This window comes from Lepidothrix coronata, unplaced genomic scaffold (genome assembly GCF_001604755.1).
Source record: "Lepidothrix coronata isolate B3197 unplaced genomic scaffold, Lepidothrix_coronata-1.0 Scaffold19, whole genome shotgun sequence".
In the NCBI taxonomy this organism is placed as follows: domain Eukaryota; kingdom Metazoa; phylum Chordata; class Aves; order Passeriformes; family Pipridae; genus Lepidothrix; species Lepidothrix coronata.
In genome coordinates, this window is record NW_016690199.1 from 5849938 (window position 1) to 5872266 (window position 22329).

Genomic DNA, 22329 nt, shown 5'->3' on the forward strand with positions numbered 1-22329 from the left:
AGCAGAAATGTGTTCCTTGCAAGTGTCTCAAGCAAAAACTCCCAATCGAACTAGGGCTTAAAGGTCTGGTAACCAATCAATTGGCAGTTGGCTAGGAATACAGATCACATTCAGAAGGTATTTCCACTTTAGATTTGTAGTTGAGCTACACAAGCACAAATTTTAGGCAGTTACCATGCATAACCTCAGAAGGGTAGTATTACTGATGGCTGTAATTGTGTTAGCTCTAATGTATTACAAGCCCTATCCTAAGTAACACAAGCAACAGTTACTGATCTGTGAGCTAACCCCATTTTCCCATTTCCATGCTAAGAAGCACAAAAAATACCCATCTCAAGTAAAAGTCAACTATACCTGCAGTTACCTGTTTTTTGTATTACTGAAACTTCTCTCTCACACTCAGAGTAATTTAATTCTAGATAACTAGCCATATTACTTGCTATTATCTATTACTAGAGATAGCACACGAAAACAAAGGTTGCAAGCCATTTTACAGATTGGAAAGTAAAGAAAGATCATTTCAAAATAAAAGCATTTGATCTTGAAATGGTGGAAAAGGAAATGCCTTCTTTTGATTTTCTAGCTCACCAATGTTCTTCTCAGGACTAACACCTCACGTATCACTAGTTTACTTGGCAAATTATAGTTGAAAATAAAGTTGCTTGCATGTCACTAAAGAACAAATGCAAACTTTTCTAGTACACAGGGCAGAATTCAAGAATTTAGATGGTTTCTACATGATCATGTAACTAACCTGAACTAGAAGTGGGTTACCAAATCTCAAGGCACTTTCCAAGTTCTTCCTGAAAGCGTCATCCAAGAAACTAGTACGAGTTATCTTACGGTCTTTATATTCATTCATGATAAACTCTGTAGCTTGCCCAGAGGGATCGATGATCAATGGATACCTGAAGTTAGTAAAAAACCACTTTCATTATTCAGGTTTTGACTGCAGACAATATCTAAGCATTTTATAAATTCATGCTACATTATTAGTCTCAACTCTAAAACCTTGTTTATTGAAGGAATAATTTGGGACAGGTTCAATGACTTCAGAGTTTTGAAAGCTAAGTCTGTTATTTGGGCAAAGAAACAGCTGCAGTTGAAGCCAACTTTTTTGTTATGCTTAGCTGTTAAAATAAGGCAAGCAAAGGTGAATGAAAGTTTTTACGTTTACACATGGTTGAGAAGCTTTTACAAACATCAGAGGTTCCCACAAGAGTAAACAGTGCTGTGAAAGAGTTACGGTGATGCAATAGGTGCAAACCCTGCCTGCTGTGAGAATATTGTTTAAGAATTCTACATCTTAGAATGAAATACCTATTAAACCGCTTGAGCATGATGGCATTCTCAGTGCACAGGTCATCTGCAGGTAGAGAACTTGCTTGCCAGCGAAGCCGCTCATCGGCGTTGGAAAGGTACTCTGTCCTTGCAATGTCGGTACGGAACTGCAAGAAGGAAACACAGTTAATATTTAACTAGAGATTCTCCAACTAGGTGGCGAAGACATTTTAAGTAAATACAGCTCTAAAAGGTGTTCTTTTCCAACAGCTCCATCCTTTACCTAGCAATGTTAAAGCTTCTTTAGCTGTTGCAGTAAATCTATTCATGGTTAACTTATCATGACTGCATCTTTACCTGGATATTTGCCTGCTGCAAATGGTGAGACCACGTAGTGAACAGATTCTGACGCATCTGCTGATCGAAGTAGCCAGCATAGGCAATAAAAGCTCCTGAAAGTAAACAGTCTCCTGCAATAGTGGACATCTGGTTTTTGAAAGTTTCACTTGTCTTCTCCCATCTTTCACGTTCAGCAGAGAGACTCTTCAGAAGAGCTGTGCTACGGTTTACCTAGAAATAAGTGGTCAAGTAGACTCTTTAGATGATGAACTGTCGTATTGTAAGTCTCTTGGAACACTGAAATATTGGCTCAAGGCCCAAGTTAAATTTAAAAGCCCAGAATGAGATTAAATTTGTGCAGAATCACTAATTTATTATGTTGATTTTAACTGTTGCCTTGATTAACTTAGAAGTGCTAAGTACTAGCATAGTGGTGACATACTAATGACTAGATCAAGCAGATAGAGAAATTCACTCCCCTAGAAGTCCAGTTAAGACATTGCAATCCCACTACATCCATGCCTGTTTCCAAAGGCTTTCTATGTATTTTAAGCCTTATGAACTGTCTTGTTAACCAAGTAGCAACATGTGTTGATATTTCTAATTCCAGCCAGGTTTCAGTAGCTTAAGAAGCCTCAGGACATCCAGGGATGAAACAGTTCAAACGCACCGCACAGGTGAAGCAACTGAAGTCCACTTAAAAGTCTGAAGAACGGTTAAATTTCAGGCTGTCAGAGATTAAAAAATAAAAAATTACTGATATATAAATGTCTTACTTTTGCTTCTACAGCAGCCAAGTCTGCCTTAATGGCTTGAGCCTCTGAAATCAGTACTGCATATTCTTCTTTGTAACGGGCAATACTGGCTTCAAGATCACGAATCATCTGCTCCACTTCATTTGCTTTCTGTTGGTTGTCTTTGGCATCATCCTCCAGCTTCTGCAGTTCATTGCGTAGAGGTTCCACTCTTTTCAACATATCAGCATAGTTCAGCTGCAAACAATAAATAAACAAACCCTTTGCACTTTCTAAAATGACATGTGCTAACAAGAACCACAGAATTCAGGTATCAACTGCATCTTTTCAAGTTTATGTACTTCTGACCCCTGTAAGAATTAACTACTTAAAATAAACTTAGTATCATGCATCAATCCCTAGGACTCTAGTTTAAACCCAGCACAGACATGTAAGTAATTGATTTTTGCAAGATCCTTCTCCTGCTCTGTAGATTTACACGAAGTCATCCAAAAGGTTCAGACCACATTAAGAAGTGCACAGCACTGTTTTACATAAATACTCAACTGGGTGTCCATGCCAGTACTGTCCTAATCTGCCTTTCTTAGCAATGAAATGAGTATAGCTAAACCACAGAACAAGTTGGTTAGAGCATGGCGTTAATAACACCAAGGTTGTGGGTTCAACCCCCACACTGGCCATTCACATAAGAGTTGGACTCAATGATCCCCGAGGGTCCCTTCCAACTCAGAATATTCACTGTCTGGGAGGTGTATCACACAATGTCTGTGTGATCTTATAGGACAATTAGGACAGGGCCTATTGGCAAGATTCAAGCGAAATACAGTCTCTCCACATCATGCCATTCCAAGCAGGCACAGTTTTAACGAGCCAAGTGCTTTGCTGTATGGAACACCAACAGGCAAGTAAAACCATTCTTTGATATCTCAGTATGGGGGCATCTTTGCCAAAACCTATTCCTTTAGGAAACTAGTCAAATATTTAGAAGTCTGCCTAAAAGATCTTGGCAGAGCTGCCTGTGAGCAGGCCCCACTTTGAGGGAAGACAAATGCAGTCTCTATTAAGAGGATTGCATTGCATTTTCCAGTGGGGAGCTGTATTGTCCTGTAGAATGATGCAGAAAGCATCCACTACTGTTCACTGTGAGCCTAAAGTTTTTCAGTGCAGAAGCTGTATCACAACTGCCAGTCCTCTGGCACAGCACTATAGATCCTATCAGCATTCATCTGAATCATCTACCCATTTCTTTGAAGCAAAATAGCTTGCAATACTTGGTTGAATAAAGGCAAATTCAGCGCCTTTAGACATTGCTATATGCCTTCAGGCTCACGATTTTCACCTTGCCTTTGCTTCCTCAAACTGACTTTACCTGTGCAATTGCCCATTTCACCATAGGTCCACAAGCCAGTGATGCTCTGTTTACAATTTCATAATTATAACTTGGATTTGACAGGTAGTTTTTCTTCATCCTCTCCCGGATGGCATCACTGCAAGGGAAAAGTTTTTACAGATAGCATGAATACACTGTATGTCAGCACAGGGGCATTCAGTATCCCTTTATCTGGCCTGCCTTCCACAGCTGACAATGAATATTTCCTGGGAGTTTTGCTATCTGGTAGCTGGAATGTTTTAATTAGATCAACATGTTGTTTCAGAAATTACAGCTTATGTATGATATAAGGCACTTAGCAAGCAATACTTTTAAGATTAGTCACTCACGGATTGCTTAACTCCACTCAGAAAAATTTGGAGTTGGAAGGGAATTCTGATGTCTAGTTTGACATTCTGCTCATGTTCAGAGCCAGCTAGGAAACGGACCTCCTTAGCTGGATGAAGCCCTCAGCAACCTCATCTGTTATTGCTGCAAAACCACTTTCAACTGACAATGTGGCTTTGGACACCAACACACTGCTTTGCAACCATGCCTTGAAATTACTCGACAGCAGCTCTTTTGTCCCAGTTTGCCTGTTACACCTTGGCTTCAGCAGTCTGTCTCCTGTACCGCCTGCACGTTCACTACATGCAGGAATATGCTGGTGCCAAAAGAATTCAAGTGCTACCGAAGCAATTACACAGAGGAAAGTCCAGTTAAGACCCTCTGTCCTTCGTAAAAAATTTCTTCAAACAACTAACTCACACTTGCACTTTACCTGATTTCCTCAGCAGAGAAGTTAACAATGGTTGGAATGAAGTTCTCTCTCATGATGATGGAACGTATTTGTTTCCAGTCAGTGGTACTTTCACCTAACAGTAGGCAGATGGACTCCAGTGCTAACTTAACTGCTGCAGGTGGATTAGCCATGGAACGGACCTCGACCAGGTGCTGCTTCTTGATCGACTTCACAGCTAAGCAGTTCCAGAAAGATGAAGAATGTTGATTGGGAAGAAAACAAACAGTTAAGGGTACCCCGGATTGTAAAAATGCTTCAAGAGTCTCAAAAAGAATATGAGGTTATTCGAGAAAAAGATGTTACTGGATAACATCCAAACTACTATCACAAGATACGCTTCCATAAATGTCAACTTGCCAAATGGTCACAGGCAACTTGTTCTGCTGCCCAAAAACCATTCACTCTAACCAGTGATTTGTCTACCCAGTTTAATGAATATTGTCTGTGCAGCAGCAAGGCATCAGTGGTCTTTCTAGAACTGGTCTGCCAGAAACTAAGCCACAAGCCATGAAAGAAGCATCAAGTATCAGATCAGAAGTATACACAACACAAAAAAAAATCACAGCTCAAAGACTGTGAATTTAAAAGAAGGAATTTCTTCAACACTGTTCAGCCCCCCTTGCTAAGAGCCTACTTTTTTGTTAGGACCAACCCCGATTACAACAAAACACATTCCCACAGACCAGTTTTAGATCCAAGCCCATAGTGTGATCTCTCAAGGTGCTAACATACCATTCTGAGCTTCAATGACAGCAGGCTCCACCTTGTCAAGATCTTCTTTCACGCTCATCTGCTTGTCTGCAATGACCTCCTGCTGCTTGTGCAGCTGTTCCTGAATCTCTTGGCTCATAACCTAGAAGGAAATTTCACAGACAAAATACTGCTTTTTAGAAGTTGAACTTCTTCCAGTACTTGCTCTGCAAGCTCTGCTTTGTAAATAAAATAGTTGCTACGCACACAGATTTAACAAAACTTTTTACCTTCTTCTTCTCAGCTTCCTGTTGATCTTTCACCATCTTTTTCAACTTGTCATTGGCTGCTGCATTTTTCACTTCCAGTTCCTGACTCTTTATTCTTAGGTCACGCCGTAATTCTTCCACCTGAGATGGATTGTAAGGTGGAAGAGAGCATTCACATCAAGCATTGAGATCTATTTTATCACTCCAGTCTTACAGAGGGCAAAGTTTTAAAGATTTGTACCTGATCAACTGTTTCCTTGATTTTTCTAAGACCAACATTCAAATGCATTTGCTGTTCCTCCAGTTCACTTCGCTTCTCATTGAACAAGTTGGCATAATGGTTGATGAAGTCTAAATAGTGGCGTGGTGTGATTGCCATGGTTCTGCCTCCTCGTTTTGCCAGCCGAGCATTAGCCTTTAGGGAACAAAAAGTTGCAGAGTATGCATTGGGTTTAAATCTATATGAATGCCAAAGATCATACTTTCTAGGAAACTGATGCATGATGCTGTGACCTAGAGATAAGTTAAGCAGTATAATAATAACATACCTGATGAAGAGTCTGGTGAACAAACACACAACTGTTAACAATGGCCTCCCTGTGTGATGGTGGTTGTGGCAGCTTATCATACACAACTGGCATGTAATCGGGCACAATATAATTTGGTTTCTCAAGATCCATTTTGCTTGTGAACTCTTTGCCAACTTGGTACAGTGCCTCAGTCGACCAGTCTCCAAACCAGTTCAAGACGCATCTGAAATACAAAGCATTTGTGAAGACTTCCCCGAAAGCACTGTTTCAGCAGTACTTGTATAACGTGTTGGAATATGCAGCAATTACCTGTTGAAGAGCGCAGGAGAGGTAGCTGCCCTGTCCTTCAGGCCCTCAGAAGATGGATTCATAGTGAACACAACATGGAGATTGCGAATAACTTGGCTGGTGAACCATTTGTAGAGTTCCTCATGTGAATCTAACATTAAACCTTCTTTCTGTGCTCCTTCTTTACACTGAGTCATGAGGGTGGCATATTCATCTCCTTCAAAGAGACCAGGAACCTAATTCAAAAGATAGTTTTGCTGTAGTCTGTGGTTGTAGAGAGGTGCTTAAAATATTTATTTAAAATCTTCCTACCTCTCCGTTGGCTAGGAGAGTGTTCATTCTTTCCAGGAATCCAGAATCCAATACATTTGACTCATCCATGATAAAAGCTATTTTTTCATTTTTACAGCCAGAACGTCTCAATACTGTCCTAAGGTCTTCATCAAAATCTTCACCTGTATATTTTCTGTGGACCTGGTAAGATTTAGCATTGGTCATTAACATTTTGGTTTAGCTTTTAATGGGCTTTTTGGAGGTCAATATTTATGGGTGAGTTTTGACTAACAGGTTTTTAAAAGTTAAACTAGAACACCAACCTTAATTTGGTAGACACTTAAACCGTTCATCCAGGCAACAAATCTTGAGAGGGTTGTTTTCCCTGCTCCACTGACTCCAATTAGCAGCAAGTGGCCCTGTGGCTGACGGAAAATTCTGAAAAACAACATAACCAAGTGTGATTGGTGTTAGCAACTTACCAAAGCTTTTTCTAGAACACCTAAACTTAGTACCAAAACTGACACACCTTTCCAAATAGGATCCTGCTATCTGGAGGCTGGCAGTTTATTTTCTATAGACAACACTGAGATCATGCTCCATTCTTACTCTGTACTAAGGCTACTCTGTTTTAAACTCTAAATACTACTTACATAAGCAGCAACGGAAATCTAAACTTACCGATCAATTCTTAACACATGATCCAAGACTTCATTGAACAGAACAAGTGGTACATCAAGTTCTTCTTCATAAAAGACTTTAAGCCTAGCTTTCACATAGTCTCTTAATTCTTCTTGATCCACTGGAATATAATCCTAGAAGAACCAGTCAATACAGTATGGAAATTAAGGTTAAGGGAATTTGCTTAGGGATAAATTTATGAGTACCAAAAAGCAGAACTACTAGCAGCAATACGCTACAAAAACTTAAGAATACTGTACTCCTTTAACTCACACAGGATCGTGTCCACAGCCTAGAGTGCCACAGGTAGCTGCATGGGGTTTAAACACTGTATCTACTGAACCTACCATAGGCTGAACCTGTGCTGCCAGTTACCAAAGAGATTGGGAAGTACCACTACAGACTTACTCCCTTCCATCACTTCCCCAATTTATATTAAACAGCCTTTCCTAGTCACTTACTATTGGTCAGAGATGGGTAGCAAGCTAGGTGGACTTTTGCCTCAACCCAGCAGGATTCGTACAGCTTGCCCAGCTGGAACACTTCAGATTGCAAGAAACAGTCCACCATAAAATGTGTAATATCAGTATTGCTTAAGGGTCACTTTTTTATCCACGAGGTTCCATAAGCAATAATTGTCAGCAACTACCTGGTACTGTTAGACCATTCTTGAGAAATATTATTTAATACTGCCTTCACATACTGTGGTAGCTCTTAGAATAGCATTCCTGGCACAACAGCTATTAAATTTGTAGTAGAGTTCACTTCAGGTAATCATAGCAAAAATTTTCTGAAGATCAATTCAACAAAATTATGGTCACCGATTATGATTTAATTATAAGAGCTGCACCACTCACTTGCATCCAACTTTTTTAATTTTGGGTTTTAATTTTTAAAAATTTTCACTTGCCTTTGACAGCCAGTTGCTGTATAAGATAGGTCTGCTCATAGCCTTTTCTTTGTCAATGTTGGGGAAGTGTTTCAGGGCAACCATATCAATGTTCTCATCAGTCCAGCGCCTCTCCTCATCTTCAACAAGTCTAGACAAAGAAAAGTCAGTGAGTACAAATCCTCTATAATGGGAGGATATAATCACATCACATGTCAGCACTATGATTAAAGTATATTTTTACTTTGCAGATACTGCTCCCAGGAGAGTCAAGCTAGAGTGAAGGGTAATATTTTCATCTTCTAATGAAAGTTGGCAAGGAGTGGGGAAAATTAATTTTCAACTTTTTTTGGTTTCGCCTCCCCATCTCACGTTTATTTTACCTGTCTTGGAAGAGTCGTAAGGCTTCATGGGCCCAAATCCTGATCAGGCCTTCAACTGGTAAGGTTTCTAGCGGTCTTAATGCTTCGAATATACCTCTCACCCATCGAGTCATTTCACGAGGTGAGTAGATGTAGTGTGGCTGTGTGTCTTGAGTGAATCTCTCCTAAAAATTTAAACTTAATTAGTTACTTCATCTCAAAGTTGCACCGTATTCTTTACAGGCCTTGGCATTGCAAGATATTACTTTGCTAGTGTAATTCAATCGGTTTTGGCAGAACTCCAGTAATCAGTTGAGCTCTTTTACACATATTGTCCATATGAAAGGCGAACACCGCATGTTAAAAGATTCAGCATAAAAGGAAAACTTCTAATTGGAGTTTGGGGTTGTATTCAACAAGTTACCTGAGACATTGTGTAGAATTCTACCATAGCAGCAGTGAGAGGTTCTGCATATGTGCGAAGTGATGGGATCAGCCTCAGCATTGCACGATTGAATGTTCCATAAATCTGAGTAAGTGAAGCTGGTCCAGGATAGTCCACATAAACCACAGGAACATGTCGTAGAAATCTGGAAAATTAGAATATTACACAGTACAGAAAATGACAGTCTGTACTCTCTTCATTATCTTTTGCCAAAATTAAATAACTGCTTGATTCAAAATCATCAGCAGTAACTGCAGTTGGTTTGATTGCTCCTTAATGACTCCATTCTGAAGTACCCACAGTGTTCAGACAGGTGATTCAATGGCCTAACAGTGAGTCCACTGTTTGGCTGTCATGGTAAGAATCAACTAGCAGCTAGTGCAAAAGGAACACAATTTCAGCACAGCTGTTGTTAAACAAGTGTATTAAGAACAGATTACATAGTCAATGCTTCAGTTCTGACCCCTATTCTGTTGCTATATAGGGTTTACTAGACACATTACCTATGTGAGAGGGGCTTTCTTCCAGGATCAGTAGGTGGATTACATGCACCAACAAACTGAATTCTCTCCAGTTTCACCCATGTCTGGTCAGATGTACGATAGAATCCTCCATGTTCCACCATCTGGAAAAAGACCAAAAATCAAATCAAATCAAATCAGTGGAATACTGTAGTTCTCTAAACGTCACTGGTATGATACAGTTGATTACAAAGAAAAACAAACCTGTCTAATGAAGGATATGACTCTCTGTGTGCCGTATTTATCCATATCTGGCAAATTGATTTCATCACAGAACAGCACCAGCCACTTTCCTAACTGCACAGGAGCCAGCACCACTCCATTAGGGGTACGCCTGTACTCACAGTAGTGATCAAAAGTTTTCAAGAGCAGTTCTGGAGTGGTAGCACTAGAAAAGTTGAGTCCAACCACCTTAGAAAGAGAACAGTGAAAAAAAATAGTTAAAATACACTAAGACCTGAAAGAGAACATATCAAAAGTCCTGAAAACAGGCATGTTTGGCTTTCCACAATAGAAGTACATATACCATCAATATTACAGGTTATTGCCTGTATATTGCTTATTCCCACTGCAGGTTTTCCATTTATTATGCAGTATTGCTTCCTGTCCAGTCCTGGACTTTGAACATCACAGCCTCGTGTAAGTGTTACTCCACCTTGATACACTGGAGGATGAGAGCTATTCCTAAACACTACCACAGGTTTTTAAGCACTGAATGTAGGAATCCTCCTGTATTACTGAACAGGCTAAGGAAGAAAGTAGTTCTTACGTTAAGAGAAATTGATATTCTCAACATAATTTTTATTCTTTGCTATTGCATATACATAACTGACTTAGGTGAAGCTACCACTGAATTCTGGCTAGCAAACAACTTCCATGCTGAACCAAGACTGCTTTAATCTTTAAGAACTTAGAGACTCGTTACTACCCTGTAATTCACACACACACGTGTACACAGACACACACAGTCCCTTGTGTACCTCCATGTCAGGCAGAGCTCTCAGAGCGCTGAAGAGGGTCATGGTCTTCCCAGAACCTGGTGGGCCACAGAGCACCAGAGGTTTGTGTTCTGCCAGCCAAGTATACAGCAACGCTTCATGGCGAACTGTATCTAGGGTTGGTACTACAACATCAGGAGCTGCAACCTTGTGTGTTTCAACTTCAATTTGAGGAACCTTGGACTGCCATGGCACCCATTCACCTGTAATGGACACCTAGGAGCACAAAAACGTGATTAGACAATTTACAGTAGGAATCTAGCTCAACCCTAGTCAAAACACTTTTTTCTAAATGACAGGATGGTCTGTGGCATCCAATTTTATGTGTTTATTTAAACAAGCAGCTTGTTTGCTGAACTGTGAAACTGTAAAGTTTAAGACAGTCTAGCGGATTATTTTCCAGTTTCATCTCCAAAATCTAAAGGAAGCTTCTAAGAACATGAAAGAGCAACACTTCTACCACAAGAAAGGCTTACCTCATAGTCAATTATGGGTATGTTGGGTGCAGTTGGCAGTGGCACAGTGGTGATTCTCCTAATGTATTCTCCCAGCTCTGCTCTCATTTTCAAACGGCTGTCTCCAGAAAGAGACCAGAGTATCGCATAGACCAGGTACCTCTATAAGAAGCAGCAAAAGCAACTATTGGTTTTAGAGTAACGGAACAAAACTTCATGAATAACTCAAATCTAGCCAAACACAGCAGCCACTGAACATCAGACTGTATTTACCTGGATGTAGCGCTCCAGCTGATCTATCTGCATTGGGAAGTCCGGGTGGTTGGCATTGTACTGGGCGACGTTGCGGCACGCTTGGTGCAACATGGAGAACAGAGAACCCAGACAGCGCAGGCGGGTGAGATCCATGATGTGCTCCAACTTGAAAGCGTGTTCCAGTGCTTTGGTTACCAGGCCGTTAGATGTGAAATACGGCTGCATTATTGTTGCAGCATCTCTCTGAATCTGTTGGGGGGAGACAAACACTGCTCAAGGAATTTGCTTCTCATTTGATTACCAGGCAGCAGGAAATGATTTTGTTTAAGGTTTTAAGTGCTTCATATTTTAATATTCTTTAAAAAAAAAAAAAAAAATGAAGAGAAAATCAGCTTTTCTGTGATAGGCTGTCCTAAATTCTAAGTACACTGTACTACCTGTAATACAAACGTTTTTACTACTGTATCCCAAATGTAACCTAAGTTATACCTGCAACATTGGGGATGCTGCTTCTTCTCCTTCATCTTCTTTGCCCTTTCGCCTTCGCTGTGCTTCCTCCTCACCTTCATCTAGAGGAATGCTTCTTAGTCTGGCCAGGAAGTTGTTGAATATCATGTCTGTACTGAGAACATCCTCACTGAACCACACCATACCACACCTTGACACGGTAGCCAAAGTGGCATATTTCAGATCCTGTACCTCAAACATGATACGCACCTGAAAAACAGAAATTTAAAACAAGGGTTTGAAGTAAAATCAACCAACCAACAGCAGAACAAACCAAAAACCCTCTCCCTCAAAAAACAGAGACCTTTCAAAATAAGCTGATTTGCATTTAGACTCTGAATAATCAACAGCAGCATTCTATTATGCTATGCTAAGTTCATCATTATTGAGTGTTACCACAGACTTATATAACCCACAAAGTTTGTCTTACAGGGTCAGAGCAAGCATAAAGTGAAATCCTTGTTTCCAAAAAAACTCCTAACTCCAGCAAAACACAACCCGAGCTCAGTATTACTCTGTTTGTGAGGGACAGCACTAGTACATAAGAAACTAAAGCAACAAGCTTGTGGCCAGCACATAAACATGGTGTAAACAAAGTTACATTACATTTGGTGGGAGGCTGAGACGTTCGCCGTTTGGCAGAGTCAGAAGTTTGTTGTCATCCAAAACAGAGTTCAAGTTCTCAACCCACTCAGGGTCTACATCACCATCGAAGATGATCCACTGACGTTTTTGTAGTTCACCTCTCACATTGTCTATGATCCTGTATCAAAGGAAATATTTATTGCAGTAGAGAACTACGACTGAGTAAGGCCAAATTATCCTTGGCACAAATGTACTGGCCAGTTTGCATTTATGCTATTACAGACTCACTTTCTCAGGACATGTGTAAACAAGCCATCTGTCCATTCTCTGGTGTTTGGATCCAAAGTACCATAGAGGTGATCTTTGCTGATTGCTTTTGGATCTATAATGTGAGCAACACCCTCCACACCCTCCAGCCGTTCAAGGGCCTTCAGAAGTACTCTCCAAGCCATGCTCTTTCCACTTCCAGAGGGACCAACCATCATCAAGCCATGATTTATCTGTGTAATCTGATACAGCTGAAGAACCTGTGACAGAAAAAATGAGGTACCAATGAAGTCTTAACTTTAGTAGCCAGTATAAGCCTTCTGTGTATTGCTCGCTTAAGACAAGTAGAACATTTTCCACCTTTCATAATTAAAAAAAAAAGCTTAGTCTTATACATAAATTTCAATTCCATATTTGAGTTTTAGATTTTACCTTTTCAACCCACATGCCACCAACTTCTTCTCCATCACCATAGGTAAGGTACATTTCCTGACACACTTTCTTAAGCTCCTCTCGCAAGGCTGTCATCTCTCCACGATGATACTGTACTCCAGGGAATACATCAGAAAGGAGACTGAACAGCAATGGAATGTCTTCTGCAACCAGTTTTGGTACCATAGTTTCACATACACTTTGGATCAGGATCTGCAGAGAGCGAGTCATATTTCATTTAAGATTTTTTTATTAAGTTCACTTTACCAGATGTGTTTGACAAGAAATACTTCACTAAATACTTTACTGATAAAGCACCAGACCAGGGCAGTCTTAGCAAAAACAACCATTTGATGGGGTTCCAACTTTGGAACTATACAATGATTTCCTATTGATTTTCAGTTTATACTCGTTTCTCATGTCTCTTTACTATGCTATTGTTATTAACTGCTGAGGAACTGAGCACCAATAAGTGTTAGGGATGCACCACCTCATATGAACAAGTTTTTCATTCTGATTCAGAGACTCCTAAGATATGTTTAACTTGGTGCTTCTAAGCTATCAAATCACCACCTTTAGTAACTAACACTGTAGGGTTACTTTTGTTTAGTGTGCATTCTCTATCACAGAAGTAAAGATTTTGCACACACATTACCTCTTGCTCTGGTAAGTTCTCAGCGATTTCTCCCTCATCCACAACTTCACCACGCTCTTCCTTCTCCCGCTTTATCTTCTGAATCCTCTCCCTCTTCACGTTACCTGCACTAACCAGCACACTCTTCAGTGCTCTCAAGCCAAAGTCATAGTGACTTTGGGAGGACAGCTGTTCATCACAAAGCCTAAGAAGTAAGAGAGACAAAATACAATTTGATTGCCAATAGGAACCAACACAACACTCAGTAAATGTCATTGTTTACTTGAAATGATTGCTGCACAATGTGCTTAGTGAGCTGCAAAGAATATTATAGCTTTGAACAAATAAATTCTATTGTTATTGACTGGAGCCAAACTTGTTACTTACTTGAAGAATGGTACTATCTTATTGGCAAGCACTTCAGCTGTACGGAAGCCTTGGGAGTACAACATGACCTGGGCAATCAACTGACGGTCTGGTTTTGTCATTGCCAAGCTACGGAACAACTTCTTCAAATTGTCAGGGAGATTAGATCTGCCTGCATAGCCAGGATTCATGGTGATGAAGATAGCCATGTCAGGGCTCACTTTGACTTGTTTGTTCAGCAGCTCACAGGTAATCGGTGTTGCAGCTGAAAAGAGAGTGCATTTAGTTACATCTGAGTCAGTGATCAATCACCTCGAGAACAGAAGTCATACCTTATTCTATTTTAGTTTCCTACAGTAACAGACAGCAGGTTCTCTAGTACTGCAACTCAAATAATACAAATTTCTACCAGCTGAAAGTTACTTCAAGTATTTAAGTTTTGACAGAAAGTGGCTTTATCACTTTTTGCATTAGTTGCAAAAAAATGTAACTGAGCAACAAAATAGCATGAAGGATGTTAGAGACTATTGGGAATAAAGAATTACATACTCTTGTCATAGTTGGGGTTGGAATGCTCTCGCAAGGCTTCCTGGATGCACTGAACTTGCTGTGAGACTGCGGAGAGCATTCGCTCCTCCAGTCTGTTGAACTCATCAAAGCAGCCCCATGCGCCCACTTGGCAAAGTCCCACAAAGATACGTCCCATTGCCTGCACAGAGAGGGGAAAATCCACTCAATTGCATGATCCTTCTGGTGTGGGCACAGGCAAAGGGGAGCAGAGAAGAGCACTTTATACAATGGAGGAAGGATAATTCTGCCCTTATACAAAGGCAGGAAGGAGCTGCATTTATATGTAGGTTACTATGTCTGTAGCATTGTAAGAGTTATGAAAGGGTTTTAATTGACTTTCAGGTGTTCACTGCTTCATGGAACCATAGAATATGATCACTCTCCTATCATATCTTACATACTGTACTGCAGTGTGTTCAAAAACAGGCAAAATAATTCCACTGCATAATGTTTTCTTTGCTGATAGCATTATTATCGGGTGCAGTTCCAGTTCCTTATCACAAGGATACTAGAATTACAAAACATTTATTGAATGGCCAGAGTATGATAATTCCACATAAAGAACAACCTTTAAGGTAGGATTCTGTAAAAAGCAACATGAGAGAGTATGATGGAGGTCTAGAAGTTACTGCTTTAGGATGAATAGGAATCAATTATTCACTGTCTTTTCCACTACAAAAACTAAGGAATCATTAAAAACAGACAAAAAGAAGGTGCTCTTTCATAAAATGCATGGTGATGCAGTGTAACAATTTGGTAGAGAATGTTATGGAAGTGTGCAAGTGGAATTAAGGGGATAAATGGTACGTGGAGAAATTCTGTTCATACTCCAGTGAACCTAACACGTTTCAGCTAGGACCTCCTGATCCTCATAACTGTCAGAGGGAGGAAGAGGACTGGGGGCAAGGAAGGAGTATCACCCACTACCTGTGATGCCAAATGCTGGCTAAATGGAACCCTGGTCTGGTAAAAATATACCTTTACACAAAAAACCCACACACGGCAAGCTGGCACAGTTCATAAACTACAGTGATTCCTTGTCTACACTTTATACTGGTTTTTACATATACACCTAACCAAGGTTTTTATTTTGAGACATTTGCAGTTCACAAAGGCTTTCATCTCAATTTGAAGATGTCATTAACATTCAAATATCTGGATAAATTTTGTTTTGAAGAATTTTTCACATGCTGAGGTAAGCACCACAGCTATGTTGCAAAGGATAATTTAGCAATAGTACAGCTACTTCAGCAGTTTGACACGCTCACCTGTTCCCCACTAAACCAGTACTATCAATACAAACTAAACAACTGAAGGTACTTTCCTAAAGCCAGTCTTAAGTCCCTGCCCGGTACTTTCCTCTTCTTTTCCCTCCATGTGCTGTTAAAGAACTACCTGTTCAAAAAAACCAGAACCTCTCCCCTAGCAATAGTCTGTCCCACTTCTGCTTTAGGCATTTTTTGTTACAGAGGTTTCCTATGATCCACAGATACCAGCTCAGTTAAGCCTTATAGGCAATCATCTTGAAAATAAACCCTGCTGGCTGCTTCAGAGTTCTGAAGAGATTCCTACTGCTTGTTGGCAAAGACTACACTTTTTTATCCAACAGCGTACCTGGAAGTCAAACGTTTCGTCGCAGTTGAAAACCAACACGAAGCGGCCCAGCTGATGTCCAAGAGCCTTCACAGATTCTGTTTTACCAGTACCAGCAGGACCTATTTTTGAAATGGGACAGACATGTTTTAGTGTGTATCACCTGAGGTACCACTGCCAACTTGAGCAATCTGCCTGCGTGAGGGTTCTGATGGTGCTGGTCAAGAGGGTTCAAACGAAACCTTAAAACTGCTTCCACTTCCCCCAGGACTGTTTTATTATTCAATATCTTAGTTATAAGTGCTCTGCATGTTTACATTAATGCTATATTGTGGTAGTGCATACTGTTCCCCCAGTTCACCCTCTCCACCTCATCTCGGGCCACATTATGGACTCAGGAATGCTCGTTAGGCCTCGGCCTTGATTAATGGCACCTGGGCAGATAGCTCCCCTTCAGCTTACCACAAAAACCCTGTCTGCTCCCAGAACTTCTGTTGTCTAATGAGCTCCTGTTTTCCAACAAAGAGCTTTGAGACTTTATTTTTCTATCTGAACAACAGACCAAGTGGAATAAAATTTTCATTACTGGACTTTTCAAACAAAATTCCAGTAACTCCCAACTCAGACTGTGGCCCTTACCCCTTTGCATCCCTTACTGTTATCCCTACTTATCCTGTGTCCCTGGTCTGTGCATAATTGCTTTTAATTCAATTTTTCTTTATGAATTCTACCTATACAGTAAGTAATAGAGTGAACCTTACCATCGAATTTGTTGTGCTTTCACAAATTTATATTAAACTCGCCTTTGCTGAAACCCTGCTGATGATTCTTTAAGTGACCTAAACCACTCATTCACAAACATATTAGAGAAGATAAGAATTTATATACTTGTCTCACTAACTTACCAAATGGTGATCCTCCAAGTCTTGCCTCCAGGGCTTGTGTCATTGTCAGGTAGCAGCGGTCAGTAAGAGGAGTCTGTACCAGCTTATCCTGAACACCAAGATACTCAAAGCCATAGTTGAATTTGGCATTTGCCATCTGAATTGAGAGCTGTTGCAACACATCTGTCTGCTTTGGGTCAAAGTAGAACCGCATTTGGCTGAGCCACTCAAAGGATTTGGAGTTGTCAATCTTGCTTTTGATCAGTGATCTTGTAACATCTCTCTGGTGCACCAACTCGGTGATCTGGAGAATGAAGTAACTCCTTAGACCACAGCAACACAAGCCATTGCTAACAAAGCCAGGAATCCTACAGCTTCTCAGATTAGCACAATTAATTGCCATCACTTAGAAATCATGACATAAAACCAGTCTCTGCTTTAAAATCTGTTGCCACAAAGACAAAACTAACAATGCTGCCTGCTGTTGTTAAGGACTTTCAGCAAAGCATTCTGGTCTAGTGAGTCTGTTAATCCATTACACTACTGAACTCGGTATTTCACTTGCCAGAAACTATGAAGACAGGTACTCCTAAAACAGATCAGGTATTTCCCTCTAAAAATCTACAGAAATAACCCATAATGATTTTAACCTCCCCCTCCCCTCCAGTCCTTATCTACAAAAAAATGAATATTTTGATTACAATAATAAGCAGCTTAGTGACATATTTCACATTTAAATGAAGAAATCAGTAGCTCACATATCTGGAAGAGCTGGTTTAAAGATCAATTCCATGAGCCAGTCTATGAAACACAACTGTGAAAAACCACCACCACCTACTGGATCAGGCATTGATGTAATTGCTTCAAAAGCAAGAAACTTTTCCTGTAAGTTGTCTTAGACTGATCAATATTTCCATTAAACTTTTAAAAATCCTCACCTGCAAACCCAGAAGAGGAAAGGAGGTTTTTACTTACCAAGTGCTCCAGTTTCCTTCTGCGAAGAGGCGGCTGCTCCATCAGCACAGAGTCTGCCAGGACATTGAGTGTGACCTCAACATTGGCCAGCACAGACTGGAGAGGACTGTTGTCTCCACCTCCACCATTGAGGGCTGACTCCACGTTCTCAGACCATGCAATCTGGGCTGACAGGACAACAAGCTGAGCCTGTGGAACAAAAATCCTCATCAGATTGTTTTCTTCACTGAAGTAACCAAGCTGCAGTATACTTAGGTGTTCCACATTAATACCTGGTATTTGTCAATCCAAGAGATGTAGACTGCTGGATCAATTGAAGTTGCTTTTCCAAAGATTTCTACTTCAGTTACAGATTCTGCAAGCAATTTAGCAAGGGTCACTCTCATTTCTTTTTCAACAAGAGTAAGCCACTCATTGATCTTGGGATGTTCTGTGATGGAGACGGGTGTTTTGAACAGCACCTGCAAGAATTAAAGATTTAAGTAAGCCCACATTCACTTATTTTCAGAAGTTTATTTAAAAAGAAACACTGCAGCTATACCTCCTCTCCTTCACGTGATGATATCCCAAGAACCACAGAATTATCTTCGTTCAGAATAATGCTAGCAACTCCTGCAAACATTTTCTTGAAGTGCTTCTGCAGCTTAGCAACATTTTTGCTGTTTCCAATGATTTCAAGCAAGTCTTCATCACCAACAAAATAAAACCTAATAATCACAGAAAATGAGATCTATATCAGAACTCCCAACTATTGCTTTTAATTTATGATTTATGCTTCATAGATGGCTACTATACAGGAGTAATTGGCAACCATTTCCCTAACACTGCAAGAGTGCACGAACCATAACTTTGCTAAAAGTTATAACTCAGTGCTACCATTAAGTCTCAGTTCATGTGGTCTGTACCATACACAGGTGTATACATGCTCCACATTGTGGATCATTTTCTTTACCCTAAAATACCCACAGCAGAGCCTGGAATTGAATTAAGTCTATTAGGCAGAGACTCAGTACCTCCCTCAGCCTTACTCTCTCATGTTAAGCAACAAACCAGTTGAGGACTAGTCAAAGTCAAAACCTGTCCTTCAATCAAATGGCAGAACAACCTTTAAGTTTACAGAAATCAGCTGCAATGGTTCCTTAAGGAGCATGTGATTTCTGCAACCAGCTACAGATAAGCAAGTAAGGGAAGTTTCAGTCCCACTTCCTTAGAAGTGGCTATAACTGAATTCTGTACATAGACAACACAAATTTAAATGGTCATAACACCATAGATACGCAATACACAAAAATTGGCAGAAGCTTTACAGAGCAGTACACCAATTCCTGCACAGAAACATCATATTATTTTACTTCAAGAGACAACCAGAGTCAACTTCTTACCGAGGGAAAGAGGACCTCTCCCTTTCCAGGTATTCTCCCAGTGCCTTCTGTATCTTGCCAAGCAAGTCTGCCAGTCTTTCTAATGATCTCTGCACACCTTGAATGTTAAGAACATCCATCACAAGTGGAGATTTGGACACCTTTTTCATGAGTGCCAAAAATTCAGTGCTGATGCTGCAAGTAAAATAACACAGTACGTTGGTGCAAACTCAACAAACACAGGCCTGCGGGACACCAAAGTCACTTGTCTCTAAATGACCACTCTGTCTCTGACTGTTGCAGTTACTCTAGGTAACACCAGGCTAAATTCCCAAAATAGCTCTTTATCTACATCAAGCCCACAACAACAAAATCTAACTTCTTTGCAATATTCAATTTACTAATTCCACTGCAGAGGATCTACTTTTCTTCATTTCCTGAAGAGATGCATAAATCCGATTCTTTGATCAGACTGGAAGTGTGTGGAATGAATAAGTATAATCAGAGCAAGGTAAAGCAAAGGAAGTAAATAATGTTTCAAGGGCAAGACTAAAGGCTGCAGCAACAGAAATAAGCCTTCTTGCAGCCACAATGCCAGAAAAATCCTTGAAGCAGCTAGCAGGAACTAGCAAGAAAAATCACCTGAATCCCAATCATCTAAAACCCCCATCTTCTAGAAACTGTACATCAGCCTGTTTACTATAAACGTTTTTCTGTCATAGTTGCACCTCTTTGCTTGATGAACTTACATCTACAGCAGGGCTATAATCCAGCTGGACCAGGTAAGAATACAGTCAGTATTTTAACTTAGAGAGCATTACATTGAGTCATGAAGTTTCAGGCCTGGCCATATGGTGCCCCAAAGGAGGCAAGAAAAGAACAAAGCAATTGAAAAGTTACCTCTGGAACCGCTGGGTCTCCACAGGCAGCAAGTGCTTGATGTCTGCACTGCCAGTAAAGATACCCTCCAGGTACACCCATCGCCTTTGGACATCTATCCAGACATCAAAGAGTGCCATGATACGGTTCAGCTTATCTTCCCAGCTAAGGGCATCTTCCTCAAACACCTGAAGTTTAAATACTGCATTAATATTCATTTTATTATTATCATGCTTTTGATTGCTAATAATTATTAATGGAAATAGTTGTTTGAGGGTTACAAAGTATGCAAATGCAATTAACTGTCAACTTACATGGTGAATATAGTCCCTGCTGACAAATACATGAACTAAACAAGAGGGGAAGGCAGAATAAAGGAAGATTCTTTAGCTTTGTTCTCCATTTTACCTTGTAGTATGGTGACAGCTTCATAGCAGACACGCTGTTAATGTGCTCCTTTACTTTGTTGAAAAGGTCATCCCATCCCCGAATCAAACGACACTTGTTCTGGTAATTGACCAAGTCCAGTTCGTAAGTGTTCCACACTTCTCTTATCTGAAGAAACATAGTTACAAAGTAGAAATGTGTTAATCACATTTTACTTTTTTTACCCAAGGATTCTGGGTTTATGCTCAAGCTTTTAGAGTACTGAGAACATGATGCAGTTAGGTAAAACTTGAACAAGGTGGGATCTTTGCAGTCACTATCAAGAACTGCTTTCCCCACATAATACAGGTTTCATCAGCTTTAAACTGTTCCCAGCTCCATGGAGTCTTGGTACTTTTATTGACAGCTTAGAGTGACAAGTTTACTACACAAGTGTCAGCCACCCAACAGCAACCCTTTGGTTTGCTATTGCATGAACACATACAAGAGCTGATACTAGCCTGTTTCAAGAACTCTTCCAAAGCCATCTCTCCCTGAGCCACAAGCAGGACATCTTTGACAATTGCTTCATTTCTCTGTAAATCCACATCCCAGATCTGACCCAGGGTCAATTCGGAGACAACCCAGTTAACGTGAAGCCTTTTCATCAGCTGTTTCCAGTGACGGTCCTTAAGTGCCTCAGATTTCAGCTCGATAACTAACATGTTTATCTAAGGAGACAAGAAAGCAAATTACATCTTAGAACTTGAGTACGGAACACATGCATGTTAGAAATGAGTACAAACTCACCTTCATGTAGCCCTTCAGAAGTCTCTGAACATATTCATAGGAGGCATACTGTCGCAAGCGGGCAGGGAAGTTCTTCAGTTGGTTCAGCAGACCATCTAAGTTTTGTCGAAGCTGTCAACAACATAAAAGCAATGAAATCTTCTCTACAAGTGCTGTGTACAAAATCGTACAAGTTGTCTATGTACTTTTTACAGACAACTATTGCTAATGAGATATTGTCAACAGTATGGCTCTTTTAAGTGTTATACACATTTGCCTAAGATGTGGTTACTTACATTATGGGAATGTAATTTTTTTGGTCCGATTAAGATTTATGACAGTCTTGTCACAGGCAGCTTATGGTTTAGTGATCCAACTGCTCTTTACCCCCTGAGCATTGAATTAAAACCAATGCTGTTCACCCAACCGTATAATGAAGTTTCTCTAATGAGGTCCAACAGTATATTTAAAAACAGCACAGTTTTTCCTCTGTACATGCAGTCCAATCTCAATCTCAAAACTACTGGAACCATAAATCTTCTGTAATATTAGATGTGAAAATCCAGTGAATATTTTTCGGCTTAGCATAAAGAAGAAACATGCTCACAAGATACTGAAAAAGGTACCTGAACGCTGAAAATGTGACAATTGAGCATGTCTATCTCAAGAGGTCTAATTCCTAATTTGCATACACTTGTGGCAGTTATACTGTCTATGTAAATAGAAGTGAAGTACCTTGCGAGGCTGTACTGAAACCCAGGGTTGTTCTTTCATTTGATCAATCTGTTCCCAAACCTTTGAGAGTTCAGACCAGACACCTTTGAGATCCTGCAACTCTTCAAGGGCTACCTGTAGTAAAGAATGCATCAAAAATCAGCAGTTATTCCTAATTTCTTCAAAGTTATTAGCATGGGGGAGT

General features: G+C 40.2%; 1 protein-coding gene across 1 annotated transcript in view; it reads right to left on the bottom strand.

The window, feature by feature from the left end:
- DYNC1H1 (dynein cytoplasmic 1 heavy chain 1) overlaps positions 1–22329 on the bottom strand; it is a 45043-nt gene that overhangs the window by 11269 nt on the left and 11445 nt on the right. The window contains exons 18-57 of the mRNA XM_017807518.1: positions 22146–22259; positions 21432–21542; positions 21143–21352; positions 20664–20810; positions 20277–20443; positions 19398–19571; positions 18557–18722; positions 18288–18476; positions 18016–18204; positions 17062–17344; positions 16178–16278; positions 14543–14702; positions 14015–14258; positions 13649–13832; positions 12994–13206; positions 12583–12821; positions 12316–12472; positions 11692–11919; positions 11221–11451; positions 10969–11109; positions 10475–10708; positions 9699–9905; positions 9477–9598; positions 8953–9118; positions 8550–8713; positions 8188–8317; positions 7278–7411; positions 6920–7034; positions 6636–6797; positions 6345–6559; positions 6054–6258; positions 5747–5920; positions 5527–5646; positions 5279–5399; positions 4526–4721; positions 3745–3862; positions 2397–2612; positions 1639–1851; positions 1321–1448; positions 755–908 (exon numbers count right to left, since the gene is read on the bottom strand). Coding sequence (XP_017663007.1) covers positions 755–908; positions 1321–1448; positions 1639–1851; positions 2397–2612; positions 3745–3862; positions 4526–4721; positions 5279–5399; positions 5527–5646; positions 5747–5920; positions 6054–6258; positions 6345–6559; positions 6636–6797; positions 6920–7034; positions 7278–7411; positions 8188–8317; positions 8550–8713; positions 8953–9118; positions 9477–9598; positions 9699–9905; positions 10475–10708; positions 10969–11109; positions 11221–11451; positions 11692–11919; positions 12316–12472; positions 12583–12821; positions 12994–13206; positions 13649–13832; positions 14015–14258; positions 14543–14702; positions 16178–16278; positions 17062–17344; positions 18016–18204; positions 18288–18476; positions 18557–18722; positions 19398–19571; positions 20277–20443; positions 20664–20810; positions 21143–21352; positions 21432–21542; positions 22146–22259 — 6942 coding nt within the window. The remainder of the gene's footprint in view (positions 1–754; positions 909–1320; positions 1449–1638; positions 1852–2396; positions 2613–3744; positions 3863–4525; positions 4722–5278; positions 5400–5526; positions 5647–5746; positions 5921–6053; positions 6259–6344; positions 6560–6635; positions 6798–6919; positions 7035–7277; positions 7412–8187; positions 8318–8549; positions 8714–8952; positions 9119–9476; positions 9599–9698; positions 9906–10474; positions 10709–10968; positions 11110–11220; positions 11452–11691; positions 11920–12315; positions 12473–12582; positions 12822–12993; positions 13207–13648; positions 13833–14014; positions 14259–14542; positions 14703–16177; positions 16279–17061; positions 17345–18015; positions 18205–18287; positions 18477–18556; positions 18723–19397; positions 19572–20276; positions 20444–20663; positions 20811–21142; positions 21353–21431; positions 21543–22145; positions 22260–22329) is intronic.